At 32.4% G+C, this 18319-nt stretch overlaps 2 protein-coding genes across 2 annotated transcripts in view; both read right to left on the bottom strand.

Moving 5' to 3' along the window:
• Positions 1–8632: 8632 nt before the first annotated feature.
• HELRODRAFT_158482 (hypothetical protein) lies at positions 8633–9306 on the bottom strand (the record flags this gene model as incomplete). Its single annotated transcript, XM_009010544.1, has 2 exons — positions 8633–8767; positions 8959–9306. 2 exons carry the CDS (start codon positions 9304–9306, stop codon positions 8633–8635), a joined length of 483 nt encoding a protein of 160 aa, XP_009008792.1.
• Positions 9307–13086: 3780 nt separating this feature from the next.
• HELRODRAFT_63211 (hypothetical protein) overlaps positions 13087–18319 on the bottom strand; it is a gene marked incomplete at both ends in the record, with an annotated part of 12470 nt that continues 7237 nt past the window's right edge. The window contains 5 exons of the mRNA XM_009010543.1: positions 13087–13229; positions 13300–13451; positions 14874–15039; positions 16848–16986; positions 17064–17221. Of these exons, the coding sequence (XP_009008791.1) occupies positions 13087–13229; positions 13300–13451; positions 14874–15039; positions 16848–16986; positions 17064–17221 (758 nt within the window). The remainder of the gene's footprint in view (positions 13230–13299; positions 13452–14873; positions 15040–16847; positions 16987–17063; positions 17222–18319) is intronic.

Genomic DNA, 18319 nt, shown 5'->3' with positions numbered 1-18319 from the left:
GCCTGTGTTCAAAATACTCAAATTTTTACACTCTAGCATTGGAGATGTGGAGTCAATTAAAATTATGGACTTTAAAATTTTAATAAAAATAAAAAATGAGACTCAAAAAAACAAAATTCTTAATCTCACTTCTATTATAGGTATAAAGGTTAAATGTTACCCACACAAATCATTAAACACTGTTAAAGGAGTGATTAAAACCCCTATATTTAAAAATTGCTCAATAGAAGAAATGAAGGAGGAACTAAAATGTCATGGAGTTATTGATATTTTAAATATAAAAATTACAAAAAATGACCAAAAAATAAATACAAATACATACATTATAACTTTTCAAAATAATAAACTTCCAAAGGAACTAAATTTTTATTATCAAAAGATAAAAGTGGAACAATATATTCCACCCCCAACCAGATGTACAAAATGCCAGAAATATGGTCATTATCACAAAATTTGCAAGAGCAAAGAAACAATTTGTGCTAAATGTGGAGAAACTGGCCATAAACATACTTGGGAAACACCATGTAATAAAAAAGCTAAATGCTCACACTGTAATGAAGAACATGCAACATTTGACAAAGCATGTCCTAAATACAAACAAGAAAAAAACATCCTAATTAAAAAATTTGAAAATCAAATATCGTACACACAAGCAAAATCATTAATAGTTCAAGAATTCAGACCATTATATTCTAACATTGTAAAAAATAAAAAAATGATAAGTATAGGAATTCAATGTAACATCATTAATGTGACTCTAGAGAAAAACTTAAATACTACAACTAAAACAAATGAAACAGTAAATAAATCAAATCAAACAACAAATCAAACAATAAATAAACCTTCATTGCAACTTAATAAATTCACAAGTAATTCAAACAGCATGGATGCATCAGAAATTTATAATTACAATTTCAGTGATGAGAGTGATGATGAGAGTGAAAAAATGAAACAAATGAACACTACAAAACTACACAAAAATAAACAATATTCAAGAAATAGCATCAAAACAAAACAAAATATATGACTAATAAATAAAGAAAAAATTAATATTATACAATGGAATATAAGGGGTTTTAAAAGTAATAACTTAGAGTTATTTATCCTAATTGAAAAATACAAACCTCACATAATATGCCTTCAAGAGACTAAAATTACTAATAATAAACTAATTGAAATCAAAAATTATACTTCATATCATTTAACTGCCAGAGCAACCAACACAAACCCCAGTGGAGGATTATCCTTATATATATACCACAAAATATCACAATCGCAGGTAGAGATAAACAAAGAATTTCAAGCATGTGCTGTTAATATCAATTTAGATCGACCTATAACAATATGTAACTTTTATAACCCACCGCATATAAATATAAATAATAGCACATTACAAAACCTAATTAATACCTTGCCTAAACCATTTCTTATAGTCGGTGATTTCAATGCTCATAATATTTTATGGGGTAGTTTTAAAAATAATAGAAATGGTAATAAAATAGAAAAATTTATTATTCAAAACGATATATGTTTAATTAAACCTAGACTTCCAACACACTTTAACATACACACAAATTCATGGTCAACAATAGACTTAGCCTTCTCATCACCTAATATTTACAGTAGCTTTGAGTGGAAACGAGAAGATGATCTGCATAATAGCGACCACTCTCCTATAATATTAACATGTAGTATGGAAAAACAAAAAATAAATGAGCAATATAACTTTAAAAAAACAAAATGGGATCAATTTAAAAAATTGTGTAATCATAAAATAAATACTACAGAAACAAACAAAAACATGCTAAATCACCCTATAACTTACATAACTGAAAATATCAATAAAATTATAAAACAAACAACGCCATTAATTAAAATAAACCGAATGAGAGTAAGGCCTAAAATAAACCCATGGTACAACGATCTATGCCGAACCAGTAGATCCTCAAAATTGAAAGCATTCAATGTTTTCAAAAAAAACCCCTGTATAAAAAACTTAATAGAATACAAAAAACTACAAGCCATATCTAGAAAAGTATTCAGACACGAAAAAAGTACTAGTTGGAACACATATGTTAATTCATTAACAAATAAAACATCATCAAAGCAAATATGGTCTGTAGTAAACAAAATGAACAACAAAAACACACACAGCAATACAAATAATATATACATTAAACAAAATATCTACCAATCAAATGAAGAAATTGCCGAAATATTTGCCAACCAAATTCAAGAGAATTCATTAATCAAAAATATTAATAAAACATTTTCAAATGTAATGAAATTAGAAGAAAAAACCACGCTAGACTTTACTTCTGATAACACAGAGTATTATAACGAAAATATAACGCTCACAGAATTAAAAAACGCTATAGAAACAAGTAATACTAATTCAGCACCTGGTCCCGATCAGATCACATATAATATGCTAAAAAATTTACCCCAAATATCTTTGATATCACTCCTAGACGCTTTTAACTTCACGTGGTGCAATTATTCTGTACCAGAAGAATGGGGTAAAGCCATTATAATACCAATATTAAAACCCGGTAAGTCAAAAGAAGATCCATCCAACTATAGACCAATATCTTTAACAAACACCATATGCAAAACTTTTGAAAAAATTGTAAATAATAGGTTAACATACTTTTTAGAACTAAATAAATTAATATCGCCTTTCCAATGCGGAGGACAAAAGAACCGCTCTACTTTAGATCATTTGGTTTCTTTGGAGACATTTGTAAGGGAAGCTCTCATAAGTAATGAACAGGTGGTAGCGATTTTCTTTGATGTCGAAAAGGCCTATGATAAATCGTGGAGACATGGAGTACTCAGAGATCTGCATAATGCTGGCTTGAAAGGCCGACTTCCAATATTCATTTCCAACTTAATAAACAATAGAGAATTTAAAATAAAATACAATCAAACTTTTTCTACATATAAAAAAATGGAAACAGGTTAAGCACAAGGTAGTATCCTGTCTGTAACACTTTTCTGCATGAAAATCAACGGTCTATGCAATATAATTCCACCTGACATGCTAAAATGTCTTTACGTAGACGACTTCATGATTGCATATAAAAACAAAAATATAGAAAATATTGAAAGTACATTAAATAAATTATTAAATAAAATTAGTACATGGTCAATAGAAAACGGAATTCTATTTTCTGAATCAAAAACTGTAGCTATATTATTCACAAAAAAAAGAAAAACAAAGTTTCCAAAATTAACAATAGACAAAACACCCATAAAATTTGAAAACAAAATAAAATTCTTAGGTTTAGTTTTTGATCATAAGTTCAGTTTCTTACCTCATATACAGTATGTCAAATCTAAATGTCTCAAATCTTTAAATATAATTAAGGCACTTTCTCACTATAAATGGGGTGCAAATAGCGAAAAGTTATTAATAGTATATCGAGTTAAAGTTAGACCAATAATAGAATATGGACTTCAAATTTATGGATCAGCTAGAGAATCCTACTTAAAATCACTATTACCAATAATAAACGAATCATTGAGATTATGTCTAGGTGCCTATAAGACTTCACCATCAACAAGTCTTCATGTCTTAGCAAATGAGATACCACTGCACCTAAGATATATTAAAATCTCCCTCAATTATTACTTTAAAACAATATCCAACCCAGATAATTCGTCATTCAAATATATTACATCTAAAAATTCTATAAACAAATTCTATAGAAATTAGCAAATGAGATACCACTGCACCTAAGATATATTAAAATCTCCCTCAATTATTACTTTAAAACAATATCCAACCCAGATAATTCGTCATTCAAATATATTACATCTAAAAATTCTATAAACAAATTCTCTAAAAAACCCAAGACAATAACTCAGTTTTATTTACACATTGAAAAACATATCAAGGCTATTAAATATAGAAACATTTTGAAGAACCCTGACATATCTATCCCCTCTTGGAAAATAAATGAACCTATGATAAACTTATATTTAACAAAATACAAAAAAAATGAAGAGCAGCACATAATTCAATCAATAATTAAAGAACATGTTTACCATAATACAGGAAGCACAATAATTTATACTGATGGATCTAAAATGAATGAATCCACAACGGCAGCAGCTATTATAGGCGAAACAGAGATTTCAGCGCACTTACCAGATGACACAAGCATTTATACTGCTGAGCTCCAGGCAATCAACATGGCCTTAGATCATATTAAAAATGCATTTAATGAAACAATTATCATAATAACAGATTCTCTGTCGAGTGTTCAAGCTTTAAAACAATATAAAAATAATAATAACTTAGTTACACTTATCGACACACGTTTAGACGGCATTTTCCCCGAGATCGGGGTTGCCGTTTGGCTAGTTACACTTAGTTACACTTATAAAAATTAAAATACATAAAATCGTTCAAAATGATTGCCGTATTGAGATAATATGGGTGCCAAGCCACATAGGGATTGATGGCAACGAAAAAGCAGATAAATTAGCTCTAGCAGCACATCAAAAACCAACGCTGAATAATGATATGCTTTATACAGACATAAAAACAATAATAAATAAATACATTTACACACTGTGGCAAAATGAATGGAGTTATTCGAAGACGCAATTAAAGCAAATAATCCCCCTTATTGATCAAAAAAGAATAAAATTATCTAATAATAGGTTTATGACATCCAAAATAAATAGATTAATGATAGGCCACACAATGTTAACCCATAGTTATATACTTAATAAAACTGAACAACCAACATGTCAATACTGCAATAGCAATTTAACAATACAACATATAATAGCATGCGAAAATTCAGTTACTCATAAATATCATAAATTGATTCCTAAAACACTTCATGCAAACTTTGAAACAAAAGAAGATATAGTTAAATTAATAAAATTTCTGAAAGACATATGCATATATGATGCGATTTAAAATATGGAACAAAACTAAGTTAATTTAACCAATAGATTGAAAATATAAACTTTGACATAACATAAATAAATTAATAAAGTAGATCTAAGTGCCACTCTACGGGGTTGGTGAAATTTGATCGGGCTATAGAGTCGCATTGATGCGGGGAAGAGAGCCAAAATATAGATAATACGTAATTCGGCAAGCTGTGTATGGGCATCGTGCTGGTCGGCGGAGATGCAGTTTAAATGGTTTAGATGTAATCGGGTATGCTACCAATAGCACTGACGTGCGGGGTGAAGTCTGCATCGGCGGTCTGGTCCGGTGCCGTTGATTGACGGCTCGCCCCCTGTGTATTCGGTCTGAGATTCAAATAAATAAATCAAGAATGCACTAACGAATATGTCTATAATAATATGTAGAGATATGCATAAAAACATTCATATGAGAACACTGAGCGACTGCTATGGGTGGACCTCTTGGTGGAGGCCCGAAAGCCGGAGAGCAAAGCAAATTGAGATTAGAATTGAGAATCCTCAAAGGTATGTCGAGTGTTCGCTGTGGCGAGATTCATGGTGAAGGCTCAATTGCCAAAGAGGAAGGGGAATAAGGCATGAGAACCCTCAACAGCATGTCGAGCGTCTGTCATGAGCGAACCTCATGGTAGAGGCTCAATTGTAAGAGGAATAGGGTAAGTTTTGAGAACTCTCAAGAGCATGTCGAGCGTCTGCTGCGGGTGAACCCCGGGGTAGAGGCTCAATTGCCAACAGGAAGGGGGTAAGGCTTGAAAACTCTCAAGGTCATGTCGAAATTGACATCATAAAAATATATATAAAGAAAAATAAGGAAAAAAGACAGAAACCAAACCAATTCCAGTGGCGTAAAGATAGCCGGAAAACGAGCTATAACGCCGTAAAAATGTGAAAGAACGTAAAAATAAACAATCTTTGCAATGAGTGGTGGGTCCGTTGTGAGCAGGATTTTAAAAAAAGTTAGTAAAACTCAGTTTCTGAGAAAAATCCACCGAATATTGACGTAATAAGCCAAAAAAGGTCGCTATCCGAATATTGGCTAAACGGGCCCCACCAGTTCGAAATTATAATTTAAACATTTTCAAAATTTTGGCCCTCGTCGAAGTTGTCTAGATCCACCACTGTTCATAACAATACATAATTATCAATACATCTAATGAAAATAATTAAAATACTCTGTCGAAAAGTTAGGCAACGCAAAACCGACCTTATTTTCGAACCAACTTATTAATCATAATCAAACATTCTAAGAATTTTTTTTACGCAAGAATAAGATGCGTGATTTTCAAAAAGTGTCTTTCCTCGTACATCACGTTATATTATAGAAAAACTTTATACAAAACAAAGCTCTACATCTAAATATAAATTTTATTTATTATGAGAGCAATCAACTAAACCAACTCTCTAAAACAGATAATCTGTCACGAGTTTTAGTCATGAAATCTGTGAAGTTTTCGTCAGGTGTTTTGAGCAACATTTCATATCGTTTGAAATGGAGTTGGTCTTTAATACGAAATCAATCAATCAATCTTCGTTTTGCGCCCAGAGACCCGGTTTCCCGAGGTAGGACGTTGTTTTCTTTACCATCAACTTTTTGCGCCAAATTAGACGATCAGTTGTATCCATTTCATTTAAATTTAGAGCTTTCATGTCTTGCTCGATTGTTTGCGACCAGGACTTCTTTGGACGGCCTTTGGGACGTGTGCCAGGTACTTCAACATCTGCAAGAGAAGTTATGGCACTGTTTCCACTTCGTTTGACATGACCAAACCACCGCAGACGGTGTTGCCGGTATTCGTCCTTTATATCATCTAAACCAGCACGACGCAGGATTTCGGTAGATTTGATGTGGTCTTACAGACTAATTCGTTGCATCCATCGAAGCATTTTCATGTCGGTTCGTTGAAATTGTTGTTCCAGTTTGGTTGTCATTGGCCATGTTTCTGCACCATATAACAAGACCGGACGTATCACAGATTTATAAAGTCTTGATCGTAGTGGTAGTGGGATGTCACGCCGCATCAATATAGAGGCAAGGAGATGCCATTTATTCCAGGCTGCACGTATGCGTGCTCGAACAGCAGCTTCAGCTGTTCCAGTACAATCCAGAACATCCCCTAGATATTGAAACGATGTGACTTTCTCTATTTTAATGGCTTCAAAACAGTGCTATTTCGAATTTGTTTTTGTGGATTGATGCAAGCAGGACAAACAAAATTGGACACTTTAGATAAAGTACCAATTATTTTTGAACAACGTTTGTGACACCACTGGTTACACTGCTGACACTTGATTGAATTGTTACCTACACCAGCTTTACAAACTGAACAGGGCCATCGTCCAGTAGCTGTGGATTGGATGGGTTTACCAGTGTTCATTGCTTTGGTTTTGCTGATGTTGACTTTGATTCCAAGATCGGCGAGTCTGGTGTTCAAATCTTTAAACATCTGTGCTGCAATGTGTGATAATTGTTGATGCTTTGCGAGGTACTTCTCTTGCAGTTGCCGAAGGATGTGAATTGCATCAATTGTTGATTTCCCCGCTAGAAAATCAAATTGATAATTTCCGATTGTGATGCACGACGTTAATCTTCTCTCAATGATTTTTTCGACAATTTTCAGGGAGTGTTCTAACAGACGTATACCCCGATATGATGAACAGTTCAATGAATCACCTTTGCCTTTGTATAGCGGGACTGTCATGCTATAGTTCCATTCAGTCGGCATTGAGCAATTTCTCCAGATTTCACGGCAAAGTTGTAGTACCGTTTGGATACCTGCAGTACCAGATGCTTTGATAATGTCATTTGTGAGTCCCGAGGGCCCTGCTGCCTTTCCATCCTTCATAGCTTTCAGAGCTTCTGTAAGCTCCTCTAAAGTGATATCTGGAATCGGACCTTCGATGGGTGGAGCGTCAAAGTTAACATTGATGGGATTTGTTTCGTTTAACAGACGATTGAAGTATTCTCTCCACTGTAGCTTGATCTCATCTTGTTCAAGAATCATTTCATTTTTGTCGTTTTTGATACATGAGGCACCAACTATGTCTTTTTTCGTACGCTTTGCTTGTTTTGCTATACGATACAGAGATTTCATTTGTTCACTTTTGCTTTTAGTGAGCCACTCTCTGCACTGATCTGTCCGAGCCAGTGCAACTTGACGTTTTGCATAGTTGTTCTTCTTACGGAAAATTTTATGGTCATCTACAGACTTTGATTTTTGCCATTGCATGTATGCAACTTTCTTTTCAGCTATTGCATTTTGTACACTGTCATTCCACCACCAAGTGTCACGTTCATGCTGACGTTTTGTACCAGTTTTCCCAAAAACTGTGGTTGCAGCGTTCATCAAAACGGTTTTGTATGTACTCCAATCTGTACTGGCTAGCGATTGGTGGTCTAACTGTGTGGCGACAATCTGTTGAAATTTTTCTCGATGAATATTGCTTTTCAGCTTCCACGTTTTGATTCTCCGAGGCATTTGTTTAGACTTATGTTTTGACAGTTCGACAACCAGGTCTGCCACAAGGAGACTATGTTGGGCGACACATGATTCGCCTGGTATAACTTTGACGTTTTTAAACAGCCTTCGGTGTGGTTGCTTGACAGCAAAGAAATCAATTTGCGTGGCTGATGGCCCACTTTTGTATGTTATAAGATGTTCCAACCTCTTTCTAAAATATGTGTTCAGTAAACAAAACCCGTGACTTTCAGCAAACTCAAAGATGTGGTTGCCATCTTCATTCCGTTTTCCATAGCCAAAACCGCCATGTACGTTGTCAAAACCATCTGTTTTCTCTCCAACGTGGCCATTGAGATCGCCTACAATCAGGATTGTTTCAGATTTTGGTATTGTTGAGATGGTGTCAGAGAATGCAGACCAGAATTCATTTTTCATCTCTTCTGATTCGCCTGTCTGTGGTGCGTATGCAGAAAAAAATAATCATTGTTTGCTTTTCTATGCGAAGCTTGATTCACATGAGACGTGAATTAATCCTTTTAATATCCAGTACTTCTTGGGCTAGCGGTTCTCTGACAAAAATTCCAACACCATTTTTGGCCGTCTTTTGACCATTCCAGAATAGTTTATATTTTTCTTTGTCTGAGTTGACATGACAGACACCATTCGATTTCCATCGGATTTCCTGAAGGCAGCAGATGTTAATCCTTCTACGCTCGAGCATTTCTGCGATTTCCATGCTGCGGCCAGTCAGTGATCCAACATTGAGCGTTCCAAGTCTAAGTACCATAGAGGGGCCATTCTGAATTTTTATGCAACATCCCTCCGCTATTCTTGGCACCTCTTGACCACTTAAGGCCTGCTGGAGACTAGGGGCCGTTGTTTTTCTTTGTGATGGCATAGGAATAATTTGGGGAAAAGTTTTTACATCCGGACACCCATCCTGACGACAACCACCAGTTATAAGCGGTGGGCCTAGCTTTCCGCTCAATTAGCAGCTAAGTTAAAAAAGAATGCTTTACGAATCTTCAAAATGACGAAAAGAAAAGATTTGAACCAAAATTTTATTTATAAAGCAGAAAATTAGAAAAAGTAAATTAAAATCTTAACAATTCAAAAAATTGTGATTTTACAGATTAAATGAATTAACTTTGTTTTTTAACTTAAAAATGGGAACAGCTAATTAAAATCACATAAAATTGGCATAATGAAGTTAATCAGATATTATTTATTGAGCCTCGCTACAATTTGCTAATGTAAAAAAAATAGACTTTAATATAAAATATAACAATATATACAACAAACACAAACTTAGCAATTTTATGCATATTGTGACAGAGATATTCATTAAAAGTAAAAAAAACAGTTACTTTATTTTATGCTTAATAGTGTTGTTGAATGCACTTTTCCTTGCCTAAATATACTCTATTAAGGCTATGAATTATATCTGATTATTAGGTATCAATACACAATCTAAATGATTTGAAATTTCGAATAAATAGCTGAGAATCATCAGGTCAGACTCCATTTTTATTGAAAGCAGCATAGCAGGAGAGATATATTTAGTCATTTATATATATATATATTTTTATATATATATATATATTTATATATATATATACAATATATATGAAAAAAAAATAGAGACCGAGGAGAAAGATAAGTTTAAAAAGATTATATATACATATACATATATATATATATATATATATATATATATACATATATACAAAAATATATATGAAAAAAAAGTAGAGACAGAGGAATAAAAAAAGATAAGTTTTTAATTGAAAAGGATTAATTCAATTTTTAATACATTGTGATTATTATTATTATTATTTTATCACAATAATAACTGATTCTGAGTAATTTTAATCACATAATACTTAATTTAATTATCTATAAATAAAAAAACCATCATTTCTGATAAACTAATAAGATTAATTTTTATTATATATTATTAACTGATTATCACTATGTGGATTATTATAGCACCCTTCATTTCAACAATATGATGTAGTAAATCAGAAATCAGGGCATCCCTCATTATTTTTCCATTAACCAATATCAATTTTAATGTCCAGATGATAACGTAAAAAGTAAAAAAAGATGAATATTTTGTATTATTAATATTATTTTATCATTATATCAGAAATACCTTAATATTTAAAAATAAAAAATTTGAAAAAAGCACAAAACAAAACATAGTCTCACTCATTGATAAGATAATAGTCATGAATTGAAGAATAAAAACAAACTTATCAATTTTTTTAAACTAACCTGGCTCACAACAATCAGCACATTTGTCGTTGCCGGGAATAGAAGTTAAGTTCATATCGACCTAATTAAATGATGCTTTTTAATTTTATTTAATGCGTAAAAAACACTTTTCTTCTAGAATTAAATAATGCTTTAGACACTTTTTTAATGCGTAAAAAACACTTTTCTTCTAGAATTAAATAATGCTTTAGACAATTCACTTCTAAAAAGAAATATTTTTCGATTATTCCTTTTTACTTCCTGAAACCCCAAAAAAAATACTTTAATATTCTTTAATAATTCTTTAATACGAAATAATCATAATTGATCTGTTAATCATTTTTAGTTGTGTGGAAAGAAATGAAAAGAGAAGATAAAGTATCTGATGCTCTAAATGCGCTTTTGTGAAGCATTCCAAGATCTAATGGTAGTTGTCAAAATCCTGAGGTACGCTAGTGGTAAAGAAATTATTCCTTTGCTAATTTCATCAACTGTGTTTGCTGCAAAAAAAGAAATAAAATTACAAGTTACACAGGGAACGTCTTCTGCCAAATCATCGTCCTTCTCGTATTTATTCGGTGAAACCTGTTTTCTCCACTAAATTTTTTTCTAGAGTTGCCCTAACGCATTCTTCAATAACAAGCTTACTTGCGAGCAGGAAAGGCATTGGTGACACGTTCGTTACATTTGATGAAAGAAATTATCAAATGGCAAACGAATATCGATTGCAGTTTCACTATTGTATAATAATTCAAATAATAATTCAAACGCTTCTCGGTTATCGTAAAATGATAAACGTATAATAGTGGCAAAAAATATTATCATAGCAGTGTGCCGGCTATCATTTTTAAAAAATGGTGCTCACAACCGTCGTCCTGTTTAGCAACTGACTCTAGTTCAATCATTTGAACTATTTTTAATTTGTCCACTTTTACGCACACCTTTCATTATTCCCGTGCACTCTAGATATGTTAAGAGGCCATTCGAATATTGCATAACTCTGCTAGGTGGGGTTCAAGATTGTGTATAGAGTGTTACAGCAGGATGGGGAGATATTCGAGATTTACGTGACAAATCTTTACAGAAAAAAAATAAAAGGTTTATAGAAATATATCATTAAAGTTTAATTTATCATTGTGAATAAAATTGATAAATTTTTGTGTAGCTTACGGATTAAAAAATTACTGGATTGTTTGAAAAGTAGGATCAAATTTAAAGAAAAAACCACACAAGTGAAAATTCATTAATAAAGATCATAAAAGTAAACCTATGTCTCGGCAAAAAATAAGTGCGGTTTAAGGGTAGGAGGTTAAAAGTTAACGGTAATAATATATAATTATTATTATTATTATTAAAAAATAACTGTCTTTAATTAGGGCTAACTCGGTATTGTGTATAAGATGTCAGAAGTGGGTGCATAAGAGATGTAGTGGTGTGAGGGGGGCACAGAAAAAGGTTGAAGGCACGTTCAAATGTAAGAAATGTGATCATGGTGTGATTAATAGGACGGACGCAAGGACGGGGTTGAGTGATGGTATTGAAAGAGTGGAAAGCTTTGTTTATTTAGGGGTTAAGCTGAACGCGGATGGAGGATGTTTGAACGCTGTTACGGCAAGAGTTTGTGTGGGATGGATGAAATTTAGGAAACTGGGTTGGGTATTGTGTGGAAAGAAATGGTCAGTGAAGATGAAAGGGAGGGTATATAAAGCATGTGTGAGAGCAGCGATGGTATATGGTGGTGAAACTTTGGTGTTGAGGAGAGAGGAGGAAAGTGTACTGCAGAGGGCTGAAAGAGCTATGGTGAGGATGATGTGTGGGGTTAAAGTGAAGGATGGAGTAGTACAGAGCTGATGTCGATGATGGGACTGAATGAGGACATTGTGACATTGATAAGGAGATCGAGATTGCGGTGGTATGGACATGTGTTGAGAAGAAATGAAAGGGTCGGGATTAGGCGAGCGTTGGAGTTCGAGGTTGAAGGAGTGATAGGAAGGGGCCGTCCGCGATTGGGATGGAGAGAGCAGGTGAAGAAGGACAGAGTGAAAGTGGGGTTGCGTGATATTGAGGCGAGTGACAGATGTGAATAGCGTCGAGGGGTATTTCGGTTTCATCATAGGTAGCTAAACGGCAACCCCCGATCTCGGGGAAAATGTCGTCTAAACGTGTGTTGCTGTTGTTGTCTTTAATTATTATTGAAAAAAAATCAATTACAAAAACCCGAAAAAAAAGAATGTTGTTAAGACTAAAGAGTTTTATGGATAAAATAAATATGCATACGCGACTTTTAAAGGAAAACTGTTTAATACGAAAGAAAACGGTTGGAGAGGTGTCGTCTGTTACGAAAGCGATGGGGGCGGGAAATTATTTTTTGTGTTACGTAATAGTCGACCAAGAGACTTTAACAGTGGAAAGGATGTGTGTATCATTTATTAAATTCATCCAAATTTCTAGTTAGAAGAGTCTGATTAGCAGAAGAAGTGTCTTGTTTAGTTATTTCTCTAATTGCCATCGTTGCATAAGATGACGCTGGCAAACTCAACTCGAGCTTTAAAGCTTTGTTAACACCTATAATAAATTAATTTAAACTTTAAATGAATCTCATATGGATAATTGAATATTATAAACATTAACCAACCTTCGTTCTCAACGGAACTAGAGAATCCTTCCATTACATCTTTATCCGTAATTATTAGCGAATTCTCCGCATTTTGGTAATTTAGAATGCGCCAGTTGCAAACGTCGGGAATTACGATTATCTTTCGGTAACTCCCAGATAGCGAATAATCTCTTTTTAAATAAAAAATAAACTTTAGTTAGATTTCAAAAAGTAGGTATTACGAGTTTAGGTATGCAAAATTGCTTTAAATCAAAATCAAATGTAAGGATTAAGAGACGATGTCACAAAAAAAGTAAATGGTTGGCCGTTCATGTTAGCGGGCCATTTGACATAACTTATGTTGATGTCGCTGTTGAATTGTTGAATAATGCTTTAAATTTAAAAGGGCGCTTAAAAATACACTCATAATAATAATAATAACAATAACAACAATAATAATAATAATTTGTATAAAGACATTTGGCCCCACCAACAAAATAAACAAATCGTATTTAAATGGCATAAGAGTATATATAATCGGTAATCTGGGTGATAGAAAATACACAAAACAATTTATTTCTGTTTTACTCCAAAAAATTCAATTCTTTTTGTATTTTAGATGGAGAAACAAAATATTTGTCTGTGTGAAAATCAATAACGTAAATTAACGTTGAAACCAGAGATTGATTGTAGCTCCCTCATACATATAGACATACATACATTACATACAGACATACACACACACACACACACAAACACACACACACAAGCACACACACACATACATACAAACATGTGCGGGGGCACACACGGTTCTGTACATCGCTTCGGGAATGTCCATGTTTATGACAGACAGACGGACGTAAATGAATGGTCAAATAATGTTTGCCATAATATAAAAAATATAAATTCATATTTTGGAGTAGTACGAAAATTCAAAAGTCATTTATTAGACTGGATATAGCAAAACAATCAGCAATTACTTGAATTTAATTTATTATTACAATTATTATTATCCACTTCTCAGCAATCCTAAAAAAATACTTTTTCTGACGTGATTTCAACTGAATTCTAGACTGTCGAGGCTATCACTGTTAAGCCCAGTACATACACACTAGTGGACATGTTGAGCGATTATGATCTCAAAATCGTGTCTCAGGTTGCTTATGACATATGTGTATAGACAGACCAATCCTGGTCTACGAGCCCACAGCGAGAGCAAAAGTCGCATGTCCAAAGTCTCCGGATCAGAATAGGAAACTTAATGCAATTTTTAAAATGTTTACCTTTAATTTTTAGAGATAGATTGGTTTTATTTTCTAAAATCTTATTCAATTTTGATGTTTATTTTTAATGTATATTTAAATTTATTTTTAATATTTTTTGATATTTTCAGGTAACATTTTAATTTCATCAAATAATTCAGTTACTTTAAAAAAATTTAATTTAATAAAATATTTTTTAAAGTTTTAAAACTGCATTTTGGAAGTTTATTTCAATTCTTTATAGGTATAATTTTTCCACAGACAACCAATGCAGACCACAGAAAGAATATTCAAGTTCAATAGCATCTTAAAATTAAAGCAAAATATGTAAAACAGCTTTTGAAGAACCTGATTTTATGGTTGAAACTATTGACGTGAAGACCATCGGAAGAAAGAAGTTCATCGTACCAAATTTTAATTTCGTTATCAGGATATTTCACATCGAAACCAGGAAGCGGCAAGACGACGTCTGTTAATTTGACGTAACCAATGTTTTCTTCTGACACCACAGAAACTAAAATATTTGAATAAACAGATTAAAATAAAAATAAAATAATGATGAAAATCTATTTAAATATTTTATTATCCAATTTTATATACCACATAAATTTTTGTCATTCAATACAAATTTTAAACCCTTTTGCTTATAAAGTTTTAATTCTTCAAAAATTATAGAAGTTTAGTTTTGTGGCCGTGTAAACTAAAAGTGAGAATTAGAATAGTAGATAGATACCTCGTTCAACAATCAATGATTGATGACGACAGCAGAACAAAAACATGAGAACATGGGCGGGTGATGGCGTAATGGCTAAAGGCCGTTGCAATGACTTGGTTCGAAAATTTTTTTCATGTCTTTCAAACCTCTGAAGCAGGTGCACACGAGAGATCTTTAACCTTCAACCATTCAACCGAAGACGTTGCATTTCAAGAGCTGATACGCTAAATATTTTATTCTATAATCAAAAACAAGATAACATCAAAGGAAGAAGATAATGAGGACCAAGAAGTTTCTATGCTGGACTACAGAAATGAAATTTAGAATAATAAAAAGTTCACATTGTGTGTGTACGTAATGAAGAACGAATCATGGCCGACTGTAGGTCATTCATCGCCGTCAAACGGTTCATGAACGAATTGCTTAATGTCTAATAGTGCGTAATAAGCAACTTTAAGCAGGACATGGAAGAAATTTTTAAAAAATAAAGCGTTTAATTCTCAAGAAGTTATTATAAAGTCATTGAAGAAAACTCTAGAAACGATTTTAATTGAGATGTCCTTCAAGTGATAATAATATTTATATATCAAGAGTGCCATAAGGTTAGTAGCGATGAGTTGGAACCTACCTTGTCAAAATTAGTAATAAATGTTGAAATTGGTTTAGTGAAAATATTGATGAATGAAAAAAGTGAAATGAAATGTAATAAAAACGTTGAAACAGCGGTGTAAGGTGGGATCTGATAGAACTAGCAGAGAAATCACAGCAAGTATATTCATTGCGCAAATGATTTGTTTTGACGAAACTTGTTTACAAATGCCATGCAGCGCCATGAAATTTAACGGCATTGAGTAGCAACAACCCGGATTAAACGTTTAATTTCACTGCTGAAACCAAAATATCCTGGTTTGCGAGAATCCGGTCTGCTTTAATTGATGTAATTTCACACGTTACCACGGACAACGCAGCCATCAATTAACAGCATGTTTGGAAATGACACAATTCTATTAGTACAAATGTGGTAAATTTGTCGCACAAAAGTTTGTAACAAATAACCCCAACATGCATGACTCGCTTAAATGAATAATAAAAATGCGGCAAATTGAGGCACAAAACATGCTTTCAATTTCTTTTGAAGGATTTATTAGCGTTTTTTAACATTAGTTTAAAGATTCAAATATTAATTAAAATTTAATAACAAGAATCAAACATGCGGAAAAAAGGAAAGGCTTTTAAACTATAATAAATGGTATAACTGCAAAAGTTTTTCATCAAAAGGTCAGCAGATGAACTGGAGATTTATGAGCGTGAGATAATTTTTTTGTATTTTTCAATCAATGAAGTTATCAATCATGCAACATTCAACTCGTTCAACAAAAAAGCTCCAGAAACAACTTTTCAATATCACAAATAAATTTTCTCTTGACGAATTGAACCAAACAAAATCGATTCTTACGAATAGTTAATTTACAATTTCCCTGACCCCCTCATGCACTAAGCTATCTATGTTGCTCACTGAAACGCTTCACTGCAACGCAACTGAAATTAAAAAGTGAGAAATGAAAACCTCCCATTATCATAAAAAATCTGTGAAATCATTTACTCACCGGATTTGTCATCAGAAGATTGAAACAAATCGCCAATCAGAACTTCTGATTTGAGCGTCTGAAATCTTTTTGAAACAATTTTATTCCATATGAGACTTTGATAGGCATGTAGATACATCAGCCTCATGTTTCTTGGAATCTATTGTAGAAATATTAATTTGATTGTCAAAATTCAAAAATGTTATCATCATTAATTTATACAAAAAAATTATTTACATATGACAAAGCTGCAACAGAATTTTTTGGAGTGTGTCTGCATAAACCTTCGAGAAGTTTCCTTTCAATACATGAAAAGTTTTTAAGAGCTTGTAAGGCTTTTGAAGGGTCGTGGGTTTCGTGCCACGTTTTCCTGCATTCCATTATCAAATCATTTTCTGTAAAAATGTAAATATATTTATCTGTCAAAATCATATCAAATTATTTAAAAAATATAAATAATACATAAAGTTTTTTTTTGATAAGAAATGTAAATAAAGGTAAGTTGTCTTCTATACAAATATATATATATATATATATATATATATATATATATATATATATATATATCAGTAAATTTCGGTAACAAATTTTCATTTAAGCATATTTCATTACACGCGATGCTTATATTATTGTTATTTAATTTTTTATTAAGATTTTCTATTTTTCTTATTAGTTTTTTATAATTATAATTTAAATTAAAAATTAGAACACCAATATTCATTATATAATTATTTGTTAAGCGACGTTTCGAATTTTATAATTCATCTTCAGGCAATTTAATACCACTTGAATTTCGTAAAGAACTCGATAAAATAAAACAATTCCTTGTCAACAATAATTTTAACAATTCAACACTAGATAAAATAATGACCAATGAAATTAGAGAGATTCAAAATAATAATATTAAGGTAAATGATAACAATGAAAACGTTAAAAACAACTCAAGTTATAATCACAATGTAACCGACAATGATAACCACGTTTCTATCGATCATAACAGCCATAACAACACAAGCAACACTGACAACAACACAAGAAACAACACAAACAACAATGACGACAATATAAGTGATAATAACACGAACAATAATGATAGACGTATTATCAATGATCATGATAATGATAACATAAATAACAACGAAAACAATGGTAACCATGTTACTATTGCACAAGTCATTGTCGATAACCTAATCAACAACGACAACCATGTTATTTCCAATAATCTTGTCAGTAATGTAAACAACTCAAACAACGACGTTGTTGCTGATCATGTCGGTGACAATGATGCAAACTCTATTACCAACTCCAACAACAATAACAGCGACAATAACGATGACCATGTGGATCATGACAATGATAACAACACAATCAATGACAACCTCGTTATCGCAAACTCCATTCATAACAATAACAACAACTCAAACAACAATATCGACAGTGCAAAATTAACTTTATTTTATCGTAACTTAATGAGCTCTTCGTATAAAGAAGAT

This window comes from Helobdella robusta, assembly GCF_000326865.2.
Source record: "Helobdella robusta unplaced genomic scaffold HELROscaffold_1, whole genome shotgun sequence".
Classification (NCBI taxonomy): domain Eukaryota; kingdom Metazoa; phylum Annelida; class Clitellata; order Rhynchobdellida; family Glossiphoniidae; genus Helobdella; species Helobdella robusta.
This window is presented reverse-complemented; position numbering and strand designations above follow the sequence as displayed.